The 18,816-nt window shown below is 53.0% G+C and overlaps 1 protein-coding gene across 2 annotated transcripts in view; it reads left to right on the top strand.

Moving 5' to 3' along the window:
- Positions 1 to 18,816, top strand: part of KCNIP3 (potassium voltage-gated channel interacting protein 3) — a 91,115-nt gene that overhangs the window by 33,898 nt on the left and 38,401 nt on the right. Inside the window, exon 1 of one of the 2 annotated variants that reach the window (XM_058428897.1) lies at positions 15,769 to 15,871. The exons of the other annotated variant lie outside the window; for it this stretch is intronic. Coding sequence (XP_058284880.1) covers positions 15,769 to 15,871 — 103 coding nt within the window. Of the gene's footprint in view, positions 1 to 15,768; positions 15,872 to 18,816 lie in introns of those variants that run through there. 2 annotated transcript variants of the gene reach the window in all.

The raw sequence follows: 18,816 nt of genomic DNA, 5'->3' as shown, positions 1-18,816 counted from the left end.
CTCTGAAGATGGGACTGAAAGAATTTGCAGATGTCCTGGGTGTCAGTTGCGTGCGAACGAGAGGAGTTAGGCCAAGGCTTTTGTCCTGAGCTGCTGGAAGAACCAAGCTGTTATTCACTGTGGTGGGAAAAACAGAAGCTGGCCTGGTGTGAGGGGAGGAGGGAGTTTGGCAGTAGCATTTCAAGTCTGAGACATCTAAAGAGATCCTAGCAGAGGCTTCAAGGAGGCAGGTGGGATCTGCAAGGGTTGGAACTGGAGGGATACATTTGGGGGTCATCAGCACATAGATGGATTTGAAGCCAAAAGACTGAGCAGAAGAGGCCCATGACTGAGCTAGGTGTGCACGCTGATGTCTAAAGGCCTCCTTGCCCCCACTGCCTGCGCCCATCCCCAGAGCTTGGCTTGGACATTTGCAGAAGGCTGCTATTGTTTCTTCTGTTCAGAAAGACACCTATCCACATTCCAAAGAGTGCTCCATATCCTGTTCTGCCATCGGTAGCCACGAGGGCTCCCAGCTTCTTACCAGATCCAGCTGGCCAGTCACAACAGGAATACCCGCTGACCAGGGCAGGTGCCTGACCCAGGCTGGGCCAAGGAGATCCCTTCCCAGATATTTTGACAGTGGGAGGCCCCGTGACTGGGATGCAGAGGCTGTGACATGCAGGCCTGGGCAACTTCTTATAGCCAACCATGAAGCCACATGGAAGAAGCCACTTAAGAAGGGATGCTGACATGCAGCATCTGCATGTGAGAGGTGAAGGACACGGTGTGAGTGGACTTTTCTGGTCATCCCCACCCCGTTCTCTTCCCATGGTTTGGTTTAAGGCTAACAAGTCCCTTTGACTGAGCAAGTTCACTCAAGTTAGCCTTAATACAGCATCTCAGCATTCAGAGAGAGAGAGGAGGCACAGGCCGAGGAATCCAGGGGCCCAGGAGCATAGGCAAAAGGCCGGTCCTCCTGAGCCCTCAACCGGACTGCATAGAGCCAAGCGAGAACACGCATGTGACACACAAATGGCCCTGGCGCTCCGGGGCAGATGCGTACCAACAGGGGAACATATTGATGATCTGATTTTATTCTGAGTCAACTGTTTTAAGGTTTATATAAGGCTGGTCAGCCTCGGTGGCTCACGCCTATAATACCAGCACTTTGGGAGGCCGAGGTGGGTGGATAACCTGAGGTCAGGAGTTCAAGATCAGCCTGGCCAACATGGCGGAACGCCATCCCTTATTTTGAAAATATCAAAAAGAACTTACAAGTCATGGAGGAGAGTTCAGCATGCTCATCTTTCATCTAAAAGAAGTCCCAGAAAACAGGTGAGGGGATGGAGAGGAGGAGGTGTTCCTTAATATTAAAGAGAACAAATGTAAGCGTTATTTCATTTCATCTTCAAGTGTGGGCCATGGGATATTAATATGTGTCATGTGGAAAGGTATTTTGTGGGCAGACACATTTGGGGAGTACTAGTTAGATGAGGCTACACAAATTCTTTCACTACAGAACTTCTCAGAGCCTTTACTATACTCTTTATATTTTCAAGACAATGTGGGGGTGGTGAAGAGCCCTGGCTTTGGAATCTCAGACCTGGGTTCTCAAGCCTTCCCTGCCTCTTTTTGTCTCTGTGTTTGGGAAGACCTTTTTCCCTCTGGGCCTCAATTTTCTCATCTGTTAAATGGGAATCACAATTACATCCTTGGGGGTCTTCCAGACTTAGGGACAAAGGGAGAAGACAAATGTGAAGATGCTTAATAAAATGTAAGGTTATGTGAATGTGAAATGCCCTGTCTCACGTGAGTTCTGTGACAGCCTCTGGCTGGGCCTCACTTGTCTCATCTGTGAAATGGGAGTTGGGGTAAAATCACTGTAGCTCCCCTACGCTGCATGCAGTCACGCTGCAGCTAGAGTGGCTGTTATAGAGAAAACAAAAACCAAACGAATGCTCCCTTGCTCTGAGGATAAATCCCCGGCCACAGGCTTGGCCATGCCCTTATAACTGTTTGACTGTCTGCCTGCACCTCTAGAGTGTAAGCTCCTTGAGGCCAGGGCCGCAGCTGCAGCATGTAATGCCACATCTGGCAGGCACAGAGTCGACTTGGGAAGTATTTGTCAAACGAGTAAATGCATGAACTTAGGCCTCTTCTAACTCTGAAATCTTACATCCCTCTGGATTGAGAAAAGAATCAAAAGCCATTCTCCCACTACTACTGCGGGAAACAGACTGCCCTGGACCCTGACTTCTCCCCTATGGTGGCCTCACCAGGGCCCGCCCTCAGCCAACCTAGCCTCGAAGAAGGGAATGCTTGGGTGTTTCCAGAGACTCCTCAGAGCACGTGCTCAGGGTAGAGTCCTGATGCTTCTAGAGACGGTATGGGCAAGTCCTGTAGCCTCTGTTAGTTGCAATTGTGACAGCTCGTAGGAGCATGGTGAGGATTCAATGATACTATGTCAGTGAGTGCCTAGGACAGTGCCTGGCACATGGTAAACAGCAATGAATGACACTGCTGCTATCCATTATTATTACCTAATTCCCTCACTGAGCGCTAAGGGCATGATGGGTGGCTGAGTCCTCCCAGCTTCCTTGAGGCAAAGGTGGGACTTGGATAGGGGGCGTCTCACTCCTGCCCAGCACCCTGGCTGCTCCCCTGCTGCTTTCTGACTCAGACCTCAAGGTTTCGATTCCCAAGTCATTCATCTGCATTCAGCTGACACAGGCCATCTGCAAGACACACACCTCTCTGAGCTGTCAGAAGACACCGCAGAAGCTGAGATCCTGGCATCAAGCGTCCCAGATGGAAATTCCCCAAGACACCCTTGGGCCCTCAGCTCAAGTTCAAACAAAGAAATGCTTATGTTCAGAGATCTTCACAGATCACCAGCGAGGATGTGACTTGAGAGCACTTTGCATCAGCATCATAAAACATGAGGATTGATGACCCGTGCGAGTGGGGCGAGTGCCAGGGGAACGCAGGCTCTGAGTTGGCCGGCGGAGCTCCCTGTGTACACTCTGTGCAGAGGGTGCCAGCCTAGATTGGGCGGGGGGTGGGGGGCATTAGAATAGCGCCGCACTAGTTAGCATGTCCCGCAGGCCCCTGTTTACAGCACACTGGCATGGGCATGTGTGCACCTGGTTCTCATGACAATATGCAGGGTGGGCAGGGGTTAAGGAATGCTTCTCCACTTTGGGGATGAGGGAAAATGAGGCTCAAGGAGGTGCGAAGCCAGGCAGCTGAGGTCACACACCCTTGGATCTCCCTACTCATCACTACCCTCTCCTCTTGCCAGCACAGAGAGGTGGGAAAGCCAAGTTCAGCCAAAACCCAGAAATTTACTCAGAGAAACTCGCAAGCCCACATGGTGGGCCTTGTACAAACTCTAAGCGTATGAAGAGAAGAGCTACAGCTGGCCTTACCCAGTCCTGCCATGCTGGGACTGGTCAGCTCCCCTGGACTGCATCTGGGTAGGGGCATGAAAAGACCCAGGATGGGATGAGAAACCCTCCACATGAGAGAGGAAATGGGAACCTTTCATCACTGGGGACCAGGAAGCAGGGTGAGGGGCTCACAGGACAAGCTGGCCTCAGACGTTCCCCTTCCATTGCCTGTTCAATGTTACTAGATACTTGCAGACTTCTGGGAGAACAGATGGGGATTTGGATATGCCTTGTAAGGGGATGGGGGCATGAAGAGAGATTCGTTCCCCTGACCAAGGGGGAATCAAACAGGTCACTGAGCTCTCAAAGGAGAATATTCCCGGAGCTATGCGGTGAGGGGCCTGCTATCACAGTAACACTTGGGCATGTGTCAAGTCCCCACTTGGCCAAGTAGCTTGGTCTTCTCCTACCTTCCAAGTCTTTCCTGACCATGAGAACCATGGGAACCAGAACTACTTAATTAAGGAACATGAAATTCCTTTCCTTTCAGATCACTGATCCTGATTCTGGCCTGAGATGCTAAGAGATCCCACAGCTCCTGTGATGGGAAAAGATCTATTCCCAGAATGTGGCTCCCACATGGGAAATTTTACCTGTTCAGTACTTCTTGTGGAATGTATCTACTAATGATATATTCTCTCAATTTTTGCTTAACTTGGAATGCCTTAATTTACCTTTCATTTTTTAAAAGACATTTTTGCTGGGTATAGAATTCTAGGATGGCCAGTTATTGTTCTTTGAGCAATAACATTTGAAAAATGTTCTTCCATTGTGTTCTGGCTTCTGTGGTTTTTGTTGTGAAGTCTACCATCATTTTTGTGTTGTTATTTCTCTGAGTACAATGTGTCTGTTTTTCTTCTGGATGCTTTTAAGGTTTTCTCTTTACCTCTAATTTTCAGCAGTTTGACCATGCACATGTCAGAATCTCCATACCATAGCAGATGTACCTACCTGTGGTTTTCTTTGTATTTATCCTGCCTGGGGTTCATTGAGCTTGTTAAACCCGTGATTTGATATCTTTCATCAGTTTTGGAAAATTTCTTCAAATTCTATTGTTATTTCTTTAAATTTTTAAAAATTATTATCATAACTTATTCAAGTTCTAAGTATTTCTTCTAATTCTAATTCCATGCTTTTCTCTCTCTCCTTTTCTTCTGGAAGTCTAGTTAGACTTTTTTACTTTGACCCACACATCCTCATTAAATTCTTTTCTGCTTTTTTCTTCCATTCATTTTTAGGCCATTCACGTTTAAGGTAATGATTGATATGATTGGATTTACACTGCCATTTTGCTACTTGTTTTCTATTTGTCACATGCCTTTTTGTTCCGCTGTTCCTCCTTTATTATCATCTGCTGTATTTGCACTTCCTTGTCTCTTGCCATGTCTTGTAATTTTTTGTTGAACACTGTAGCTCTGTCACAGACAGTGTGAACTTCTTTTGCAGGTCACCCATGTTGTCAGGTTTAGGGGCAGTGAGAGACAGATGTGGATTCTAGTTTGTCCTTTTGAGTTCCAGTTTATTCTCACTGTATCTTACTTCATGTCCAGTCTCTCTTCCCATTTTCTGGTCCTGCTGACCTACAGCAACTTCAGGCATATGCAGAGGCAACAGCCCTCAATAAGACTTCTTCTCCAGCTTCCACAACTATACAAGGTCTCATTCTTATAACAAAGCCCAGATTCCATATCAATCATAGTGGTTCCACGTCTCTGATCAAGCCTTCAATGATACAAGATCCAAATTCTCTGTTAAATTTTAAACTACGCTTTTCACTTATTTTATCCATTTCTTTTTTCTATTTTTAAAAACATATTTATCATAGTTATTTTGAACCATGTCCTTATCTGCTAACTTAAACATCTTAGTCATCTCTGGATTTTATTTCTATTGACTTCATAATCAGCCACTTTCTCCCTCTTCTCATGTCTAACAATTTTTTATTGCATGCTGGAAATTGTGAGTGATACGTTATACAGGCCCTGGATTTACTTACCTCCCTATAAAGAGCATTGAGTTTTGTTTTGGCGGGCATTTAAATTCCTGGCAAATCATACCATTCCTGTCAAAGTTTGCTTTTAGCCTTTGTTAGGGCGGGTCTGTTTCAGCTTTTTTCCTTATTCATAGAGTATAGCTCTTCTCTTAAGGCATGATCTTAATTCTAACAAATGGCTTTTCTGAGGTCTCAACAGAAAGCCCAGGGTGTTCACCAGTGCGTGGGTGGGCCTGAACCTCCGTATTTCCTCAGTGCTGTCTGACCCCTGGGATCTTTGCTCTGCTCTCAACATCGTGGCAGCTGTTCCCTGCAAGCACTCCAGAGTCTCTCCCTACTAATGCAGAGCCTAGCAATTAGCCAAGGCCCCAAAGGATCTTTTCATGCAGATTTTGGGGGCTACTTTTTCTCTGTGGCTCCCTCCTTTCCGGACCCCCATCACCTCAAATGTTAGCTGCGTTAGCAGCCTTGAACTCTGAGCTCTATTTCCTTTATCCAGCGTGACCACCAGTGCAAGGAGATCTTGTATGCACGGCATTTTGGAGAATATACTCAAGTATAAAGATGAAGTGAACTGTGGGGCCCATTCGGTGCAATTCTCTTTTCTCGAGGATCATTGCCCTCTGTTTGTTGCTGTCCAGTGCCCTCCTAGAGTTGCTCTACATACTCTATCCAGGTCCTAGGGTTGTTTTCAGTGGTCAGATTAGTCTGATGCCACTTACTCTATCATGCGTGGAACCTTCCTTTCCTGGATTTGAGGGGGCGGGGGAGGGAATGATGTCTGTATGGTTAAAAATACAAATTTATTCAAACTCATCTATGTTCCTGCTAGGTCTCTGAGCGTGTCATTGGGATATAAAATGAATCCTTTCTCTATCATAACAGCTGATGCTACAGCCCTTATTGAGTACCTCAAATGGACCAAGGCTTTATTCTAAAGTGCTTCATACATCTAATTGATGTCACCTTCCCACTCACTCTGAGACATATGCACTACTATCATTCCCATTTTATAGTTGCAGAAATCGAGTGATGTTGAGGCTAAGTTACTTGCCCAAGGCCTGTTGGCTTTATTACTTCCCCTTGATGATGTCCCCACCTCTCCAGTCCTTCTGCCACTACCTGAGTCCAGGCCACCCTCATCTTTCACCCAAGCTCTCCGCTGTCCTCGTGATGGGTTTTTCTGCTTCTAGACTTCTCTGAAAAGCAGGGCCAGAGTAGAAAGACGGGCAGCTAGGCTGGGGGTGCTGATGAGGACTGGGGCCAAGAAAGCCCAGGCCCAACCACGGGGCTACAGTGTGGGAAACTGGAGGTGGTGGGGGAAGCAGGAGAACAAACAGTGAGTGCTTCTCAGTCAGGGATTAGGCCTGTGGGAGGAGACACAGGCCCAAGACCGATGGCCCACGAGGAGCAGGCAGACACCAGGCAAGGCAGAGGCCCCGAGGCATCGGCACAGCCAGGGCAGGAGGTGGGTGGGGAGGCAGGGGCCATGGGGCAGCATGTCACTGTGGCGCTGCCTTCAGGCTGAGTTCAAACCCCAGCTCTGCCTCTCACCAGCCGTGCACACTTGGGCACATCTCTTAGGCTCAGTTTCTCCACCTTAGAATCCATTCGAGGTTGACGTTAGCTTTGTGAAACAGAACACCTAATTATGGTGACTTAAATGAGACGAGTTTAGCTTTCTCAAGCAATGAGAAATCCAGAGGTTTAGCTTGGCGGCTCCAGCCATCAGAGCCCAGGAACCTGTGTCCTTCTTTCATGGTTCCAGGGACAGTCATCATAAGCCCATCCCAGAAATGAAGAGGGAGAAATGGCAACAAGAGTATGCTAGCTGAGTCCTTCCCACTTCCATAAAGATGGTTTCCTAAAAGCCCTACCCAATGGTTTCTATTTATGTCCCATTGACCCAAACTATATCACATGGCCATCTAGCCACAAAGACCCCGGGAAATGTAATTCTGTGGCAAAGAACACTGTCGCCCCCAATGAAATTAGATTTGATCTTAGCCAAAAGGCAGAGAAGCAATTCCAACAAGATAAGGAGTCTACTCGAGGGGAAGAAGGAGAGAGGTGACATGAAATCAGCAATCAGAAGTCTCTGCCACAGGGGTAAATGATGTCAATTCCTTTATCCGTGAAGTTGATGTGAGGAGGAAATCAGGACATTGGTGTAAAGCACCTAACAGGTACTTGTTCAGCAAATGGCAGCAGGTATTCTTGAGTTTGAGGAACTTTTCTAATGACCCCTCGAAGGCCCATCCCCAGAGAAAAGGCTTCATAAGCGCTTGCAGCATTGACTTGTCTAAGCCCCATCCAAAGAGAGACCCATCTGTACAGGCCGATGGGACACAGCCTGGAGCCTTCGTAAAGACCTGCCTTGGAGGAAGTTGATGCTCTTTACTTGCTATCCTGACTCAGCAGGTGTAGGATGAGGCTCTGGGCCCTGTGCCTAAATACCATAAGGAGCTGGGAGTTAGTGCAGACACTGCTGATTATCTGCCCCAATCTATCCCTCTCTTCTTCCTCTTCTAAAAGCTCTGCTTTTGGCCCCAATTTCAGGTGTCCCCCCTCCTCCTTCAGCCACAAGGGGAGCCAGGCCTGACTGATCTGATCATCATGTTTGTGGTAATTAGGTCAGGCCAGGCATGGTGGCTCAAACCTGTAATCTCAGCACTCTGGGAGGCTGAGGCGGGCAGATCACTTGAGATCAGGAGATCGAGACCAGCCTGGCCAACATGGTGAAACCCTGTCTCTACCAAAAAAACACAGATAAATTAGCCGGGCATGGTGGCGCATGCCTGTAATCCCAGCTACTTGGGAGGCTGAGGTGGGAGAATCACTTGAACTCAGGAGGCGGAGGTCACAGTGAGCTGAGATTGTGCCAATGCACTCCAGCGTGGGTGGCAGAGTAAGACCCTGTCAAAAAAAGAAAAAGATTGAAAATAATGATAATAATTAGGTCAGACCAGGTGCTGTAATAATGAGACCCCCAAAACCCAGTAACATCAGTCTTATCTCTTCTGTTTGGTCCAAAAGCAATTGGCTTTTCCAACGCTGTGAATAAGCCTTCAATACCTGGTCTCTCCATCTCTCTTTCCACCTCTATTTCCAAATCGATAGCTCTTAGTTGATCTCATCTCTTTCCTTAAGGCATAAAAAAAGTGTATTTCTTTCTCCCTTTCCCCCTAGGTGAGAGTTCTAGATTGGTGGGAGGTTCTGTTCCATGCAACCATTCAGGCACCCAGGCCCTTTCCACCCTGTGGCTGTGTTCTCCCCTAACCCCTAAGATCGGCATGGCTGAGGCTGGTCACCAACATGTGTGAGTTCCAGCCAGTGGGAAAAGAGAAGAGAGAACAAGTAGGAGAGTCACTTACCATCTTAAGACCTCCGTCCCAGGCCGGGCACGGTGGCTCATGCCTGTAATCCCAGCACTCTGGGATGCCGAGGCAGGTGGATCACCTGAGGTCAGGAGTTTGAGACCAGCCTGGCCAACATGGCGAAACCCCGTCTCTACTAAAAATACAAAATTAGCCAGGCGTGGTGGTGCATACCTGTAATCCCAGCTGCTCAGGAGGTGCGGCAGGAGAATCACTTGAACCTGGGAGGCAGAGGTTGCAGTGAGCTGAGATGGTGCCATTGCACTCCAGCTTGGGCAAAAAGAGTAAAACTCCATCTCAAAAACAAACAAACAAACAACAACAACAACAACAAAACCTCCATCCCCAAAGCAGCATTCATAGCTTCCTTTGGCAACAACGCACATCCACACTAATTACAAGGAGGCCTGGGAAATGCAGTCCCTGCTAGATGGTCACACGTGTAGCTAAGACTTTGTTACTGTAGAAGAGAGGAGAATGGGTTTTGGTGGCAAGCTGGCAGTCTCTGCCACAGTGGTGGCCTCTTTTCTGTTGCCAGCAATTGATTTCGGCATGGCGTGTGACACAATCGTAGCCAATGAAACATGAGGGGATTTTTCATGAGAAGTTTATGGGAAAGTCTTTCTCACAGTAAGAGATGCCAGAAGAGATGGTTTCTTCTCCCCTTGGACAGTATCATGTCAGAATGTGATATCTGGAATTAGGCATCTGTTTTGTGATCATGATGGGAACAGGCTGTGGTTAAGGTAGATGCTCTAAAGCTGGTAGTGTAGTTAGATGTAAGAGCCCAGGTTCTTGCTGATACCACTGCATCTAAACTGGCTGCCCCTGGAAGCCACCCTCTGGCTGGACTTCCCATGTGTGACATAGTACATTTCCTTATGATTTAAGCCAAGGAATGGGTTTTCTGTTACCTGTAGCCATAAGCCTCCCAGATTTCATGTGAAGTTGGGCCAGAGCAGAGGCTGTGGGAAAGGGTTCTGTGCAGCCCCTGGGGGTCCGATTCAAGGGTGATATGGTTTGGGTCTGTGTCTCCACCCAAATCTCAAGTTGAATTGTAATCCCTAATGTTGGAGGTGGGGCCCCATGGGAGGTGACTGGATCATGGCGTTGTTTCTCATTGATGATTTAGCACCATCCACTTGGAGCTGTTCTCACGATAGAGAGTGAGTTCTTGTGAGACCTGGGTGTTTAAAAGTGTGTGGCACCTCCCCGCTCACTCTCTTTCTTGCTCCTGCTCCTGCCATGTGAGGCATGCCTGCTCCGCCTTCACCTTCCACCGTGATTGAGGATACCAGCACCACGCGTCCTGGTCAGCCTGTGGAACCATGAGATGAATATACCTCTTTTCTTTATAAATTACCCAGTCTCAGGGATTTCTTTATAGCAATGTGAGAATGGACTAATACAGAGGGCTTGGGCAATACTCTAAGGTCAAGATAGCTGGGCTTCCTTGGTGTCATTTTGTAGGTTGTCCTGGCTCTGAGGAAACAGGCTCTCCAGAAACAAGGTCTCTCTTGAGCGTCTTGAGACACTTTCATATCCATAGCCCACTGCGCAACAGGCAGGTAAATATCACCAAGTGACTCCATTTTACACGGAGGAAAGGAAGGCTCAAAAAGGCAATGTGCTGTGGCCAAGTCCATGAACAGGCTAGGGTTGGGACCAGGAACTCAGCCCTGGTTCTCCTGGACTCCCAGGCCTGTGCTCTTGCTAGTGACACCAGGGCACCCTGTGCTGAAACAATTGGGAAAAGGTGTCATGTGAACCCTATCAATTATAATAAATATTTATACAAAGCAGGCAATAGCCATCCCTTCGGGAAGCTTGCAGTCTAGTGGGAGAGAAGAAACAAATAAACACATAAGCAAATATCTACGTTCCCATTGCAGTAACTGCAAGGAGGGAAAAGGACGGGGGTGGGGTGGAGACTGATGACGGAGGAGATCTAGGAAGGTGACTCTGCGGAAGTGACATTAGAGTGCAGACCCCAAGGATGATGAGGCATAAACTGGGCAAAGACAGGGAGGAGGAAAAGTGTCCACAGTTCACAGAAGTGTGCGAAGACCCTGAGATGAGAGAGTGCTGGGCTCATTCTGGTAGCTGCGAGTGTGACCAGAGCCACATGAGCAAGGGAGAGGACGGGCCCAGCCATGGGGGGCAAGGTTGAATTGAAATCACAGGCTTTGGAGCTGGATTGCTTGGGTTCAAATCCTGACTCTGGTTTATCAGCTGTGTGCCCTTAAGCAAAGCATTAACCACTCTATGCTTCAACTCTTCCTCCTTTCCAGTTCCTACCTTAACAGAACTGTGAGGAATGAAGAGATGAATGATGTTGAAACACCTGGTACATAGTAAGTGCTTTAGCTGCTTGGATTAGGGGCCTTCTTAGGACTGTGGTCTTTGTTCCGTGAGTAGTGGAGAATACATTAGTTAGGACCCTGTTGGCTGCAGGGGACAGCAACTCAACTCACTTTGGCTTAAGCCACAGTTGGCGGATTGATTGGTTCATATGTCTGAAAGATACAGGCTTAGATGTGTCATGGGGCACGCAGCATTGCCAACTGGACTTGATCTCTTTGTCTTCATTTTTCGCTGTGTTTTCTCCTGAGGTGACTCCGTTCTCAGGCCCGCTGTTCCCACATGGTGGCAGCCTGGCCACTTAGCTACTATAATCGCCTGCTTTTCCCCGGGCCAGTCTCATGGAGGGCTCTCACTATCCTGGCTCCCGTCTGGTGGCCATCCCTGAGCCAATCACTTTGGCAGCAGAGGGGTGGTATGGAGTGGAAAAGAGAAATTGACCCTGATTGAGCCAACCTCCAAAGTCACCACACTGAGGCTGGGACAGGAAATTGGGGTGCGGTCACCAGCCACACAGGCAAACACGGCCAGTGCTGAACCAGGGGGCCCCTGGTGGTTTCCAGTTGGGAAGGGGCACGGTCTGATTTTTGTCTTGAGATGATCATGCTGGTTGCTGAACCGAGAAGAGGTAGGAGGAGAACCACAGTGGAGGTGGGGAGAGGCACTGGGGACCCATGTCGGGAGTCCAGGAGGGAGAACGATGCTGCGGCTGGGCTGGTGGCGGTGGGGCAAAGATGGACGAGGAGGCAAAGGGCGAGAGTGTGGTGACAGGCTGGACAGGGGTGGGGACAGGCAGATATTCCAAGGTAAGAGCCGGGGTTTTGGCTGAACAGCTGAGATGGGGAGACTTGGGGAGTGGCAGGTTGGGAGAGAATGAAGAGGTCAGCTTTGGAGGTACTGAGTTTGAGGAGCCTTGAGAGTGTGAAATTCCACTCCTGGGCATTCTTGTCTGGTTTCTATGAAATATGGGAAAAATAAATAAATTGAATAATGCCTGCTTTGCCCAGTAGAAAGCACAAGAACTAAACTAGAATAAGGCAGGCCTCCCCCAGCCCCACTCCGGAGAGTTGGGACTGAACCAGTGTGCTGAGCTGTTTTCACGGAATGGGTCCCTCAGACAGCATGCATCCAGCCCAGACCCGCCCTTATGAGTCAGGAGACCTCATGAAATCCCTGGGCAGCTAGGTGGTCAGGAACAGTTAGCATGGGACATCCAGGGAATGTCGGTCAAACTGACAGAGTCCCAGGCCCTGGGAACCGCCAGTGCAGCTGTGGTAACAAGACGGAAGATGCCGGGGCAGAGAGCCAAAATGCAGGGAGGAAGAGTGTGGCCCAGGCGGGTGTGTGCTAGTTCATAGGCAAAGGCAGTTAAGGCAGGGCTGCTAGAATCTGGGTTGGCTTCTTGGAGACAGAACTGGAGTGGCAGCTTCAATATTCCAGCCATGGTTGTGGCCTCAGGTGTGGGGTGCATGTCCAGGTTTGGAGTGACCCCCCACCCCAACCCCAAAGCAATTTCCTCTGAAAACTTCCTAAACTAGAGCAAGATGCAGGACATCCCTGTCTCCTAGTCATCCTGAGGACTTCAGGGGAGGGCTCAGGGCCCCAGCCTTCTCCAATCACCCCAAGGTCCAGTGAACTGCTCCCTCCACATTGCCCCTCAACTTGTCCCCGCCTCTGGGGCAGTCCTTCCCTAACTCCCCGCCCTGAAGAGGTTTTTTTGCGTGTCCCTCACCTTCAGCCTGTGCTTCCCTCAAAGCAATAAGTGCCACCCACACGCAGCATACTGCCACATGGAGGCACTTGGGGTGTGCTGCGGATGGAGGAAATGCACGCCAGGGCAGACAGTCACCTGGGAAGGCACTTCATGGGTGGCGGGGGAGGGGGTACACGGGGCCTCAGGGCTCCCCCGCTGGCTTCCTTCTCCAAGTCCCAGGGAAGGGTAGTGTGATAAGACCCTCAGCCCAGCCTCAGTGGGCCCACGCTGGTGAGTGAGCCTGGGAGTCAGCTCCCCATCCATTAGGCCCGTAGCCCAGGCGGCTAATGCCGCGTGGACACTCTGCTCTCAGGCCTGGTATCCACTTAGGCGTTGTTAATATTTTACATGGCACAGCCAGAGGATCAATGTCTTGTTTATAGCTCAGGGTTTATGGGCAGTCATCGGAGCTCTCACTGGGAACTGGGAAGATGCTCAGGAGCACCCAGGGAAACAGAGGCAGACAAGAGGCTTGGAGGCCAGCCTCAGGACCCCCAAGATTGCCTCATTTGCACGCTCAGTTCTCTATCTCATCTGACACGTGTCACCCTGTGAAGCTGGGCACATGCAGCTCTGAGGGTGCATTGCAGGGGCCATTGGAGCCCCCGCCACGTGCCAGCCTGCATCTCATTCCATCCTTTCAAGCCCCTGGAGAGGCTGGATTATTGTTCCCATTTTATGGATGAGGAAACTGAGGCTTAGAGGGGTTATGTACCACTAGGCTTTCACAGGTCACTAATGGAGGCTGAGCCGGCACTACCTGGGCACAGGCTGGATCTTGCTCAGCACTTAAGTGTGTAAATTACATTGCAGGAGGCTCTTTAACCTTAAAAGCTCTGCTCCAACAGAGCTGTTTTCTCTGGGGATTGTTAGCCTCTATGCTTAGAACTTTTGCCTTTGGTCAGTGGAGAATCACCACATCCCAATTAACTAGAATTAAAAGCTATGCATTTATAGTTCTTTAAAACTATCGCCAACGGCTCAGACATTTAACTAGGCATGTGATACAGTGAGGCTGCACTGCGCAGCCCCTCTCCCGCTCAGTTCCCACCAGAAACAGGCTGGTGTCACGGGAAAGTCCCCGCTCCGGACTCCGCAGGCCTGGCTGTCCCTGTGCCCCTCACGCAATTAGCCCTCTAGCCTAGGTTTCCTCCCCCGTAAAATGGAGGAAGAGGAATGCCCACTGGGGGAGCCCTTTAAGAATCACACGTAAGCTCAAAGGCTTGGCACACACAGGCACGCTCCAGGGGGCCCTCGCGGCCACGCGCTGCGGCTCCCACCCCACCCAGGCAGCGAGCTCTGTGCCTGGGACCAAGCACTGTGTTATGCTCAACATCGGCTGAATGAATGGCCGAGTGAGTGGCAGAGGCTCCCTAGATGGAAGCTGCAATTGCTCAGGCCGTGAGTCCAAACAGGACTCGCGCTTATAGGCGTGGGGCGGAGCTGGATTTCTCCCTTGGCTAACACAGCGGGAAGGATGAGGTGCTGCGGGCCGTAGCCGCGCTGCCCGCGCTGAGTCCGTCCGGCGGGGATGCCCGCAGTGCGCCGCGCCCGCTGGAGGGCAGTAGAGGGCCAGGCTCCCGGCTCAGGTCTCCGGCCTCGCGGCTCCGAGGGCCCCGGGCTCCGCCCGGCCACGCCTGGTCCTCTCCTATTTTCTCCTTTCTTTTAGCGGCTTCCCCTCCTTTACCAGCCCCCGGCAGGAAGAAAGCCACCCACAAACGAATAAGCATGCCCTTGCCCTGCCCATGCGTGGCACTCCGCATCCGCTTAGCTCTTCCCCGCCGCCCGAAGGCGGGCGTCTCCCCCTCTCTGCGGAGCAGGCGGCGGCGTCCGCTGCGAGTCCGTGACTCCACCAAGGTCACGCAGCAAAGTCAGCGACTAAGCTCCGTTCCGCAGACGCCAGGGCCAAAGCCCACACTTCCCCTAAAGCCCCGAGCGCACGCGGGTTTCCGGAACGGGAGAACTTTGGAGACCAACTTCTGCATTTTCAAAGGGGGCCAGCCCGGGCCCAGTTTAATCTCTGGCGGAGGACCCGGGTTGCGTGAAATGCGCCCGGGAGTGGGGCTTCCCGGATCCCCCGCTGCCGACTCCGCGCGGGCCAGTGGGGCGGGGCGGGCCCGGCTCAGCGCCTCCCCGGGAGAGCGCAGCCACCGCCCCCTCCTCTCGGGCTCCCGGCCCCTCGCCAGCCCCTCGGCCCCCATCCTGCGCGTGGGAGAAACCGCCGACCGCGCGGCCTCCGGGGGCTGGCGGAGCAGCGGTGGCGACGCGCCAGACTCCGTCCCGGGCTGGCCCGTGCCGGGCGGGGCGGGGCCGGCTCCCTCCGCCTTTCCCGGGCTGGCGCGGGGGGGCCGCAGGGACGCCTCCCGGAGTGGCCGCCGCGCCTAGGCCAATGAGCGCGCGGAGAGCGGCGATGGAGGCTGGGGCGGCCGGGAGTGCCCGGGACCCCCGCCGCCGCCGCCGCGCCCCCGCGACCCCGCGCCCGCGGGGCTGGAGAGGGGGCGACAGAGGCGCGGCGCCCGCGCCGGGCATGGAGGCGCCGCTGGCCCGCGCTGGCCGTCCGCGCTGCGTTTCGCGCCGCCGCGCCTCGAAGTTTGCCGGCTGACTCGGAAAGTTGCGCTCGGGCTCGGCCGCCGCGTCCAGCCGCCGCGTCCAGCCTCCGGCCTGACCCGCTCGCCGCCGCCGCCCTCTGCGGGGCCCCGGCCCAGCCAACCCCGCAGCCCCGCCTGCTGGGGGCATGTGAGCCGTCGCCGCCCCCGAGAGGCCGTGCGGGCTGCACGGGCCCTGGCGCCTCCGAGGCAGCGCGCGGGCGAGGGGTGCGCCCGGGCCCCAGGGCCCCAGGCAGTCCAGCTCGCCATGGGCATCCAGGGCATGGAGCTGTGCGCCATGGCCGTGGTGGTGCTGCTGTTCATCGCCGTCCTCAAGCAGTTCGGCATCCTGGAGCCCATATCCATGGAAGGTAACGCGTGGCCACTCGCCCCTCCGCCGCCTCCGCGGGAGACCAGTGGTCTGGAGGGAGGGACCAGCACCCGCACGCCGGGATGCACTGGTCTGGCGAGGAGCGGCCTGGGCCGCCGCCCCCTCCCGGCTCCGGAGGGTTGGGCCTGGGACTAAGGAGACGTAGAGGGCCTGGGCTCCAGGAAGCCCCAGAGGGGACGATGCCGCAGCGCTTGGGCTGGGTGTGAGCGAGGCGCCTGGTGACACCTTGAGCGGACAGCCCCTGCCGTCCTAGGCCTGCAGTCCGAGCGCTCTTGGTGAGCACACCGGCTTGGGTCGCCCTGTAGCGGGAGGTGGCGCAGGGTGCAGATGACAGGAAGGACCCTCAGCCCAGGGCACCTGGCAGCCGGCAGTGGGGAGAGATTTGAGGCCTCTGCCGTGTGATGGGGCCTCCCCTTTCGCCCCGCACCTGGCATCCAGTTACCCCTCCCCAAGCAAGGTTCAAGCCCATGGGATCAGTAACCAAACCCGCAGGCGCCACATTTCTGTCTCAATAAAATATTAACTGAGGAGACAGACCCACACTTGGATCAGACACTGACGGCCCCCTGGGGCCCTTCCATGGTACACCTGGTTCTGAAGGGGACCCTGAAGCCAGGGATGTAGCTTTTCCCCTGTTCAAAAAGGCCCTGCACCTCTGGGCCGTGGAGAAGGGGCTATCTCGTCCTGTTCTCGTCCCTGCTGCCCCCTCCGAGGACGTGAGCATCCTGCCTGCCCCAGCACTCTGCTGACCTTGCCGGGCTCCAGCTCTCAGTACTGAGACCCAGAGGCCTGAGAATGAGAGAGAGCGAGGCTGCCCCTGCCTGGGAGCTGCCCAGCAGCCCCTCGGGCATGGGGATGTGCCCCGAGTTCCTGCGAAGGGCTGCTGAGGGCGGGAAGGGGCAGGAAGCAAGGCTTCCCTCCATTCTACCTTTGGTGTCCAGGGCTGGCTCTTTCCCCAAAGTCCACAGCCACATGCCCCTCAGAAGCCACTGGGCTCTGCCACACCTTCTCTCTTGGTGAGTGTATGAGGCCCAGAGAGAAAGGGCTTGCTCCAGGTAGTTCAGAGGGGTGCCACCAGGAGCTTTGGATTGGAGATGGGGAAGAAAGTGTCCCAGGCTGGGCCTTCGCTCGGCCGGATGCTGGCCCTGGCAGGGGGAATCTGTGACAGGGAACTTCGTGGAAAATACAGGTGCTGGGATTGGGGCAGAGTGTGGAGGGGTGAGCGTCCTGTGCTGCTATGCCTCAGAAGACCGTGCCTCTTGCAGGGATTGCCATCCCCTGTCCCCTTGTCCCGTTTTCTTTCCCCATCTGGAGGCTGGGGTGGGCGTGGGGGGTGGCTGGTGCCCAGGGAAGCCGTGATCTCTCCATTGCTCTTCCCTGATCCTTGGGGCCTCCAGTGGCCAGGAGCAACAGCCAGCCTCACTTCACTTAGTACCTCAGACCTTCCTAACAGCGGGTTCACCCACAGTCGGGGGCAGTGTGAAGTTTGCCTTTGTGATTTCTGAGGAGGTTTCTTTGCAAGGTGGACAATATGCACAAGACGACAGATGGTTTATTCCACCTGCCAAAAACCCCATTCAGGCTCCCATGAGTCTCCGTTTTCTGGTGTATGTGCCCACTCATACCCCTGGAGTTCTGAGGTCTTGATCCAGTTGGGGGAGCTCAGAGCCTCAGAGTCAGCCAGGCCTGTGCTGAGATCCTGTCACCTTCATAAACTGGCTGTAAAAATCCCTTAAACAGTCCAAGCCTCAGTTCACCATCTGTAAAGTGGGGCTGATAAGAATTCCTGCTCACTAGGGCTGTGGCAGGCTTGAACCAGTCAGTGGGGATTGCATGGATAATAAATGTGCAGGCTTTGTGAGCTGTGCTTATCAGGGATACTAGCAATGAGTATGTGAGTGATACTCACAATAACAGCACTGATTCATGGTTGCAGCCATTCTCTCACTCAGACACCCCCACCCCCGTCAGTGGGAGGGCGTCGTGAGTTCCAGATGCTCTGTTGGTGGGGAATGGTGTTAGCCAGCCGAGGGCCTGGAAGCTCCCATTGGCCAGGCAGTGTCTAAGGAACTGTCAGATGAGCTGTGAGGAGCCCAGGCTGTCCCACCAGCCTGGATGTGAGCTATCCTCAGTGCCGCTGGAGGCCGGAAGGGGACTGTTGCCCTAGCTCCGCTCCAAGCCTGCGCGTGTGCAGTCAGAGTGGTCTCTTGTCCTCTCTGAGCCTCCGTGGTTCTCATCTGTAATAGATCAGAGTTATGGTGCCCTGGGGATTGTTAGGAACTAATGGATCTGGGTTCTGGGGATGCAGCCTTCTAGAAATACATGCAGCAGTCAAAAAGCCTTCCTCTCTGCCCTGGGTCCCCCATCAGTCCCTTTCCCTGGATGACTTCATGGAAGAGTCACCTCAGTCACTTTTCCTGAGCAGTAATGGAGCAGGAAGCTCGCCCCTTGATCCATGGACAAGGGGGCTAAGCCCGGGGTGGTAGCATGGCTGTCCTGACCACCAGGGCAAATCAATGGGCAGCAGGGCATGGGCCTGGCCAGAGGCCAGGCTAGCCTCAGTGTGACAGACTCTGGGTGGCAGAAAGGCAGTCCTCATCCTGTCTGCTTAATTAGGATTCCTCCTTCCCTGGTGACCTACAGGATATCAGAGATGAAGAAGCTGCCTGCCATCCAGGAGCCTCGCCTCGGCAAGAGTGTGAGAGCTTGGAGCTGCTGGGACGGCCCCGAAGGCCATCAGGGGGATCTCTTCTTGGCTTTGGGACCTGGACCCTGTGGGGCTGGGCTGGGGGTGGGGTCTGCATCTGAAGGGCTATGGTGCCTGATACTCCATGTTTAACACAGTGGGGTCCCAGCCCAGAAGGTCCATAAAGCTCCTGAAATTATGGGCAGGATTGTGTGTTTGGTGCTTCTTCCTGGAGTGCT

Source organism: Hylobates moloch, unplaced genomic scaffold, assembly GCF_009828535.3.
Source record: "Hylobates moloch isolate HMO894 unplaced genomic scaffold, HMol_V3 SCAFFOLD_15, whole genome shotgun sequence".
NCBI lineage: Eukaryota > Metazoa > Chordata > Mammalia > Primates > Hylobatidae > Hylobates > Hylobates moloch.
This window is presented reverse-complemented; position numbering and strand designations above follow the sequence as displayed.